This window comes from Elephantulus edwardii, unplaced genomic scaffold (genome assembly GCF_000299155.1).
Source record: "Elephantulus edwardii isolate Elephantulus edwardi_28Jun2011 unplaced genomic scaffold, EleEdw1.0 scaffold00046, whole genome shotgun sequence".
Classification (NCBI taxonomy): Eukaryota; Metazoa; Chordata; class Mammalia; order Macroscelidea; family Macroscelididae; genus Elephantulus; species Elephantulus edwardii.
In genome coordinates, this window is record NW_006399796.1 from 17,206,337 (window position 1) to 17,215,501 (window position 9,165).

At 32.7% G+C, this 9,165-nt stretch overlaps 1 protein-coding gene across 2 annotated transcripts in view; it reads left to right on the plus strand.

Annotated features, from left to right (window-relative positions):
* The window catches only part of SLC12A2 (solute carrier family 12 (sodium/potassium/chloride transporter), member 2), a 101,858-nt gene that overhangs the window by 87,796 nt on the left and 4,897 nt on the right, over positions 1-9,165 (plus strand). Inside the window, exons 20-24 of one of the 2 annotated variants that reach the window (XM_006886011.1) lie at positions 612-737; positions 3,753-3,800; positions 5,171-5,293; positions 6,593-6,704; positions 8,188-8,274. In XM_006886011.1, the coding sequence (XP_006886073.1) occupies positions 612-737; positions 3,753-3,800; positions 5,171-5,293; positions 6,593-6,704; positions 8,188-8,274 (496 nt within the window). The remainder of the gene's footprint in view (positions 1-611; positions 738-3,752; positions 3,801-5,170; positions 5,294-6,592; positions 6,705-8,187; positions 8,275-9,165) is intronic. The other variant, XM_006886012.1, reaches the window with a different exon arrangement.

Here is a 9,165-nt window from a genome sequence, read left to right on the forward strand (position 1 = left end):
GAAAGTCTTGGAACACAAAACTTTAGTCTTTTCTCCAAATTCATAGTTTCCAGAGGCAAGGGGTTTTTTTGTTTGTATTTTTTTTTTTTTTTTGGAAGTAGATGCCACTGCTGTTTCCAGGCCTGTTTTAGTGAAAGTTAAATGTCTTCTAACTTTTTGGGAAGGGAGGGAAAGGCACAAAACAAGAAAGTGCTTTTAAAAAGGAACAAATGATACTTTTACCTTAGCTTACCAAGACTTCAGCCTTGGCTCTCTATGGAGAAGTGTAATATTTCAGCGTTACCGCCATCTTCTAACATGCATTCCAGCAGTTTGTCATACTTTTTGCTTTTATATTAGTAAATTACCTTAAGAGTAGAATTAATTCACATTTTGTAAATCACACTATTGTTCACCTAGATTCTACTGTTCATTAAATCTACTCATTGACTGATTCCTTAGCTCTTAATTCAAATGTGTGGCACACAGTTGTAATTTATATATTTAAATGAATAGTCATTTCAAACATTATATAATTTAAAATGTCACCTGTAATTAAATAGTCATGCCTTTTAATAGTTAAAAAAAAATATAAGAATTAGATAATATCATAAATGCTTTTGTGTCCATAGAAGAATTACTGTCATCACAAGAGAAATCTCCTGGTCCCAAGGATGTGGTTTTAAATGTGGAATACAGTAAGCCATCAGATTTAGAAACTTCCAAACAGTCTGGTGAAAAAACTGTTAAACATAAAGGTAATTTTTCATTGAAACAAGATGTTTTATTTGTGGTGATTAACTGGGGGGAACTGCTTTTATCATGTAACATGCCTTATTAAGTAACCTGTTCTCGGTGGGTATGGTTCATTTTTAGTTCTAAATTTAGATAAAATTTATGTCTTTCAAAAATGACTTCAAAATGGCTAGACAATTGAATGTTTTAAAACTAGATCACTGAACAGAAGCCACACCAATTAATAATTTATGAATTTGCTCTTAAGTGCTTTTTTTCTACAAATTTAAAATATTTCCATTTTAACTATTTGAATGGGATAAGACACATAGTGAGCATAAAATCACATTGTGAAAAGAATACCATTTAAAAATAATTTATGTAATTTTTTCAGTAAACCAAGGTAGTTAAATAGAAAGGATATTATTTGGTTTTAAGATATTAAAATATCTTATACTGTTACCTGTAGATGTTCAGAAAATGTAGTATAATATAATGTGAAAATTTATACCGCCATTCAGGCCCTGTCTCTAGAAACTAGATGTGTATATTTGGTTGCTGAACTAATTAATATTCAGCCATCATTTATAGAGACAATGTCCTTAATGACCTTTGCAACCATATAAGCCATAAAAAAAGTTAGAATCTCAGGTCTTTCAGATTCTTTTATCCACAAATGTATGTGCCATGTTTTTGAGATTGGAAAGAGGGATGACTTCCAAATCTTACTCTCCTACCCTCACTCTCCTACCTCTGTTCAGTCTAGTATCTCCATCTGCCCTTTTCCCTGCTCACCTGCAGCAAGAATCAATCTGCACTGTAAATCATCAAACCGTATCATGTTTTTGATTCCTATAAAACAGTTACTATTCTTTTCTAAAATAGATTGTCATTGGGTACTTGGGATCTCTTCTAGATTATATAGAGGCATTAATGTTGCTTTTATTTTTACCTTGTTTTCTTCGATAAGCAATGTTGAAAGCTGAGATCCGTTTTTCCTTCCAGTTCTTTTGCTGTTTGGATTATAAATGTCTTTTTTCTTTAAATTGATTCTGATAATCTTTTTTTGTTTATTTTTAGTTCATGGTTACAGTCTTTCTTATCTTTTTTTTAAAAGTCTTGCTCTCTTGTTTTAATAAACGAACAATTTCTGTCCAATCTGTTAGGAAATAATAAGGTCGTTGTAGGAAGGGAAGAAGTAATACTTGTTTAGCACCTCCTCTGTGTTCCTACATTACTGTAGATATTATCTATTTATTAGTTCGTGTGTGTCACAATCCTAGGAAGTCATTTATTTGTCTAGAATAGGAAACTGGGTCAGTTAATTCCTATTCATAATTCTTTTGTAAAAATCTAAATACCTTTAAGTCAATTTAAAGTAATTTTTAAACATCAAGATTTCCTTGACATTGCTGAGCTCTTTTAAATGAAAGCAAAATGTCCACAGTTACCAGTGTTTATATTATCATCAAAGACAGATCCTTAATAAGAAGATTTTTAACTATAAAATTTTAAATAATGAAATGTTTTTCCTTCTGTAATAAGCATAAAAGATTATAAATAACCAATTTTATTTTGTGTTTCTTTCCAACTTGGTTTTCAACATTAGCCTAGAAACTGGAAAATAATTTTTGAAACTTTCATAATTACAAACATTCCATTTTAGATATTTAACCCTGAATATTTGCCTTTGTCTCAGTGTTGTTTATTGAAGCATACATTATGTAACAACAAAGAGTGTTCTGAATACTTTATTTGTACTAGGCACAAAATTTTGTACTTGTGCATTAATATCCCTTATTGCAACCTTAAGAGATAGGCATTCTTAACCCATTTTATGAGTGAGGAAAGTAAAAAATTAAATAATGAACTCAAGCTTAGAGAATACAAAAAGGAGGGAGAAATAATATTGGAACCCTGGAGGTCTAATTGTAGAGCACACGGCAGAGCATTATGTTACAGTCCAAGTCATGCCTTAACAAACCCAAAAATCATACATACTATAACAAGCTTGTATTAAGGGGGGGAGGGGGATTGAAATTTGAGAAATGGGAAAGCCCAGAAAGGATCCATGGTGCACTGTGATCACATACTCAGAGGTTTGAATCCCCCAACCACTCTATAGAAGAAACATAACTGTTTCCATAATAATTTACAGTCTTAGAAACCCTCTAGGGCAATTCAGCTCTGTCTTGTAGAATCTCTGGGAGTCAAAATGAACTCAGCAGCAATGGTTTTTAGGTTTTAAACCCCGAAAAAAGAATTATTTGTTGTATGTTCCATCAAATCAGAACTAATCCATAGCTGACCCTCCAGGAGGTTTTCAGAAACAATAAAACACGTGGGAGGAGATGGCCCATCTTTCTCCTATGGAGCAGCCGGTGGATTTGAACTGATTGCCTTTGGGTTGGCATCATAACTCCTTACCACTAAACTACCAGAGCTTCCCGAAAAAGAATTATACATATAAATTGATGAATATTAGGTATACACAAATAAATGTATAGATTCAGAAGGAAAATGTCTGTTTTATAATGTTTTCATTTTATCAAAATCAAGTCTTTGATTAGATTCCTTACTATTTCAAGTGGTAATTAATTTTTACAAATAATCAAATTTTCACCAAGTATTTTTAAAATTACTTTAGTCATCATACAGAGTGATACAATAACATGGTTTGAATCTATGTATTTTCTCCAGTATCAACTTTTCATGTCATATTTATACCCATGACCCATAGTACAACACTTTCCCATCTGATTTGAACTATGGATTTAAATATCTCTATGATTATTTGACACCTTTACAGGAATAAAATGTAGAGATGAATGTTAATCAGAAGCCCTGTATGATGGGTCTAAGATGTTTGCTTTTAAAAAATCCCAAAAGCTAGTGTAAAAAATTCAGTCTTGATTCTTTTCCGTAGACTGTTGTTTTATACTATATTTTGTTTATGATTGTGCTTTAATTACATTTTCATTATTTTCTTAATATAAAGCCAATTAACCTCTATTTTGTGTTTTTTAAACATAATCTAGATAAGGAAGAGGATGGCAAGACTCCAACTCAACCACTGTTGAAAAAAGGCAGGCATTTTTCATCATTTTATTTTAATCCCTTTTTTCCATGCTGTTAACTCTTTTAATTCCAATTTTATTATTCTTTTTTTTAATTTTAGTTTTTGTTTTCATGGTGAGGTGATGTTACAGTTATTTATTAAAAGCAGATTAGAAAAATGAACATTAGTCCAACTAAAGTACAAATCTGCCCAGGAAGAGGTAGTATATCACAGATTTTTTTAAATTCATCATGATATTTACTTAATATTCAAACCCTAAAAGTATTTTTTTTTTCTTTTTTATTTTAAACTGCATGGTTTAGATGATAAATTGGGGCACTGAATTAGGTTTACTTACAGTGTCACTTGCATTCTTTACCATCAGTTTTACCCAGCCACATCCTTAATTTTGATACTAATATATTTTTCATTTCAAAAATTACAATATTTCTCACAGTCCTGCTGCGTTTGGGAGATACACAGTCATGTCAACATATATGAATTTTATGAAAAGGAGATAGAGGTGAGAGTTATGGAGCAGTGTGATTTGGTAGCCATATTTCATCATGCAAAATCATTCGTCATGTTTGCATACCTCATGGCAGCATGAAAAGTGAATGATAGACACTTTGTACAAGTGATCACATTTCCTCCTGTTATAAACAATTTGGTGTAGGAGTTTCATAATAGTCATTTGCTTGCTCACAGAGCCAGTGTCGGTTTTTGGGTGTTTTTTTTTTTGTTTGTTTTTAAGTCCTGGGAATACGTGGGAACTTCCTTGGTTTGTTTATTGTCCTCTGAACCTACAGCAGATGGATGCCCTTCCAAGGAGTTCCCATCATCTTTCTTTAGTTCAGGGAAAGATGAGATGGTTATGTAGCTTTTTAATTCAATAGCATTTTGAAAGGACATAAAGTTAGAAAAAGATGAGATTTTCTTTAGACTAATAGTGAAATAGTTTATATTTATTTCAAACTAATTTTGAGATTTATAGTATTGACAGTTCATATTTTGAATGAAAAATATTCACAGAACAGGAATAAACTCATCCAATTTGCTTAAAGCAACTTTCAAGAGCCAAAATCCTGAAGTAGTCAGGTGTTATCTTCTTGATTAGTTATGATTGATATATTAGTTTTCATCAATTTACATCTGTTTACAATGCTTAAGATATTAAAAATTTGGTAAGATAATGTATCTAACTATTTTAAAAAATATTTTTATCTGTAGTTTTTAAAGTATGTTTAGATTCTAGACAAATGGATGCTTATAATAGATATAAATATATCTATACTATGAACATTGACAATATTAAGTCTAGGATACTATAAGAATTCAGCAAGGGAGGCATTTAACATTTTCCTCCATTACATCTTATATTTTTGCTTTATCCTTCAGAATCCAAAGGCCCTGTTGTGCCTTTAAATATAGCTGACCAAAAGCTTCTTGAAGCTAGTACACAGTTTAAGAAAAAACAAGGAAAAAACACTATTGATGTTTGGTGGCTTTTTGATGATGGAGGTAAGGTTATTAATATACTTTTTAAATTAAGTTCAAATATGCTGAATTTGTGATGGTATTAGTAAGGTGTCTGCTGTACTTTCAGCCAGAGACGCCTCATTCAGGTTTTGCTAATCTTTCCAAAAATACAGATTAATTGCAGAATCAGGTTTTGCCTACTTTTAATTGTTATCTTGTTCAGTTCGGAGTTCTGCCCCTTTGCTATAGCTTCAAGTTCTATATATTTTAAAGAAGTATACACAAATGATACTGTGTTCTTTTGACTACATCTTGTCCATTGTCTCATGATATTATTTGTCCTATGTATCATACGTGAAGTTTACCCATTGAGTTAAGGTGGTTTTCAGTAAATAGCTAATATTTCTCTCGTTCCAATTACAGGTATTTATCAGAGAATTACTTTGACACTGTGTGATATCTCATTCTTCCTCTTTTCCCACCATCTTAAGTGTTCATTGATAGTTATTGCCTAAGTATGTTGTTGTTGTTGTGTTGTTGGCCCATGGAGATTTTTTTCAGTCTTACCCTTTCTTCACTTTTTAGTTGACTTTTTCTACTGTAAAGATAAACCTTTAGTTCTGTCAGTGGGGATTCACATTCAGTGGAGTATAATTTGTTATACACATTTTTTTTATGGTCACAGTGTTTCAGACACGAACAACTGGAGAAGTCCATTTGCCATGTCTCTGTCATTCTTAGTAAGAAGCACTTTATCTATCAGTAAAGTGTTCCCATTTCAGTGTTCTACTCCACTTCAGCCAGGAACTACTCTAGAATCCCTATCTTTTTCACTGGAGGATAGTACATGGAAACAAAGATTATCACATTAAGCATCTTATTTACTATTAAAGTATCACTTCTCCCAGGTTTTTTCAGTGGAAAGAGCTAGGAAATATATGTATATACAGTTTCTCTGTAAACAGGGATTAAAAACCTGTTTCAGTTCAATACCGGTGGCTTAAGTCCACCTTCCTCCTATTTCTCATATCAGTGAGAAACCAGGTTTCCATTATAATAAATTACTGCATCTGTGCCCTCAATCCTCCTAACTAATAATCTCCCAACTAGACCAGACCCCTATTCATTTTGACTTCATGAACAGGCCCTAATTCCATCTTTGATTTGGCCTGCATAGTAACTTTTTTAAAACAGAATTTTTAAAGAATAGAAAGAAAAATTTTGTTTTACATTGAATTGTGGTTACATTCTATACATAGTTGTCTTAGAGACTAAATTGGTTAACAATCTCTTGATTAAAAACTAGTATTTAATAAATAATTTATTGTTTTTATGATTCAGGTTTGACATTATTGATACCATATCTTCTGACGACCAAGAAAAAATGGAAAGACTGCAAGATTAGAGTATTCATTGGAGGAAAAATAAATAGAATAGACCACGACCGGAGAGCGTAAGTTTATCCAGTAGTGCTTCATTATCACAATATAGATCAGATCTAATGAAAATAAGATAATTTTATAAAGGTTATATATGGAGTTATGTTCTATATTTAAGCTCAGCATTCCAGCTAAACAAGTACAGCGTCATATTTTTATCTTTATACTTAAGTTATAGATGTTTCGTTTTAATATTAATATTTACTAAAACATTTTTAGAATTGTGGAGTCTTCCTTAAACACTATTATTAAGTAAAACTTGAAGCAATTTTCAATTTTGGAGGAGAAAGTATATACATACATATTTCTAGATGTCTAGACACAGAAAAGGAGAATGCCGTTGCCATCTATCTTCATTTTTCTTCTAAAATACCACAGTTCTAGGTCAGGTTTCTGTGCTTTTTCTCCTATACTCCAGGTCTCTTACCTTCCAGTGTGTTATATACATTGCTCTCAAGCTCTTTGAAATACAGATCTTTGATCTTACGATTCTTCTGGTCAAAATACTTGAACAGCCTCTCTGTGACTTACTGCTGTTGAGTGTACAGTTGAGTACCATGGCTGGCCCTCCGAGATTTTCAGAGGCAGTAAATTGCACGAGAGGAGACTGCACATTTTTCTCTCATGGAGCAACTAGTAGATTTGAACTACGTACCTTTGTGTTTGTGTTTGTAGCCACTAACCCTGCACAAAGCCACCAAAGCTCCCTATTACAAAGTATAATTGCTGTAATGTGGCATTTAAGGCTTTTCATTATCTGTCTTCCCATTCTCTTTCTATTATCTCCTACTTCCCCAGGCATGTGCTTTAGTTCCTTTTACATTTCTGAACACGTGTAATTTCAGGCTTATACTTCTTTGTATACTTTAAACTCTTTTAAATTAACTGATTGCTCTACCCTTCTCTGTTCAACAGACAGTTAATTTGTAGAGAGCAGGTTTAACTAGGTATTTATTCATTTCAAAAAGTGAATTATGCAAGAAATTCTAGTTTAACTTAAAAGTTAGACATCTGTTTTCTAAAACAAAATGTTTTCATTTAGAAGATTATCCTCTTATTAAAAAGAAAATTATTTTTTGTTAAATGCTTTTCATATCAGAATGGACGTTGACATATGTAATCTTAGAGAAGAATTAAAAAATTATTAAGTAACTATTTACTGATTTTTACTGAAATATTTGTACTAAGCAGTAGAATCTGAGTAAAAATAATATTTAAAAAAGAACTAATTACCATTCTTACTTTTTTTACTAATGCCTTGTTTTATCTACTCTGTAATCCTCTTTAGAGAAATTCTGAGAAGGAAAAATAAAGAACAGAAGCCTCTACTCAGTTAGTTAATTAAAAAACCTATTTAGTGAATATGCTTTTCTTATTAGTTTAAAAGTTTAGTATTCATAGACTATAAATCATATCTGTAGAATCAGTTCTACATTATAGGTACAAACATAATATTTTTTTTTTTCATGTATCTTGGTATAATGTATTTTTTTCCAGGATGGCTACTTTGCTTAGCAAGTTCCGGATAGACTTCTCTGACATCATGGTTCTAGGAGATATAAACACCAAACCAAAGAAAGAAAAGTAAGTTGCTGTGTGAATTCCTTGTGGAAATTTCTGGTCCCTTTGTGGGCAAACTACCTCTAACAAAATAGTTCCATTTACAACTGATTATTGTTGTTGTTGTTGTTAAGTGCCGTCAGTCGCAGATGACTCATAGCGACCCTCCCTCAACACTTGGGTGTCTCTCATCCTCTCCAGGTTCATAGGGTTTCCTGAGGCAAGCTTTTACGGAAGTGGATGCCACTCCTCCTTCAGCTTGTTTTAATCGAGGAGTTCCACCCCACTCTCAGTCTACATTGGGTAACCAGCCATTAACGCATTTGACACATCAGTGTCACAGTGATCAGCCTCACAGCAACCACAAGCTACCACTGTACGGCAACTTGTACACCAGGGCTCTAAGACCTAGAGGAATATCTGAAAAACAGTGAAAGACAGGCCCGAGGGACGCAGATTAAGTCACCCACCTTGGGCTTACAACTGATTAGAGATTATTTTTTTTTCTTTCTTTGCTTTTGGTTATGTGTGGTCATTTTTGTTTGTTTGCATTCAGAATCTTTATTTCTGATAGTTGGCATGCCCAATACAGATACTGAAGTCAAAGTTAAAAAGCTTTTAGTTGTTGAAGAATATTTCAGTTACTACATTACACACCCAACTTCAGCTAGTCGGATGCCTAACCCCTCCTCTGAGCGGCCAAAGAAAGGTGACCCAACAGAATGTGGAAACTACAGAACAATCTCATCGATTTCACATGCAAGCAAGATTTTACTGAAGATTATCCAAAACCGACTGGAACAGCACATCAACAGAGAACTACCAGAAGTCCAGGCTGGTTTTAGAAGGGGTCGTGGTACTAGAGATATTGTAGCTGATGTTAGATGGATCTTGGCTGAAAGCAGGGAATACCAG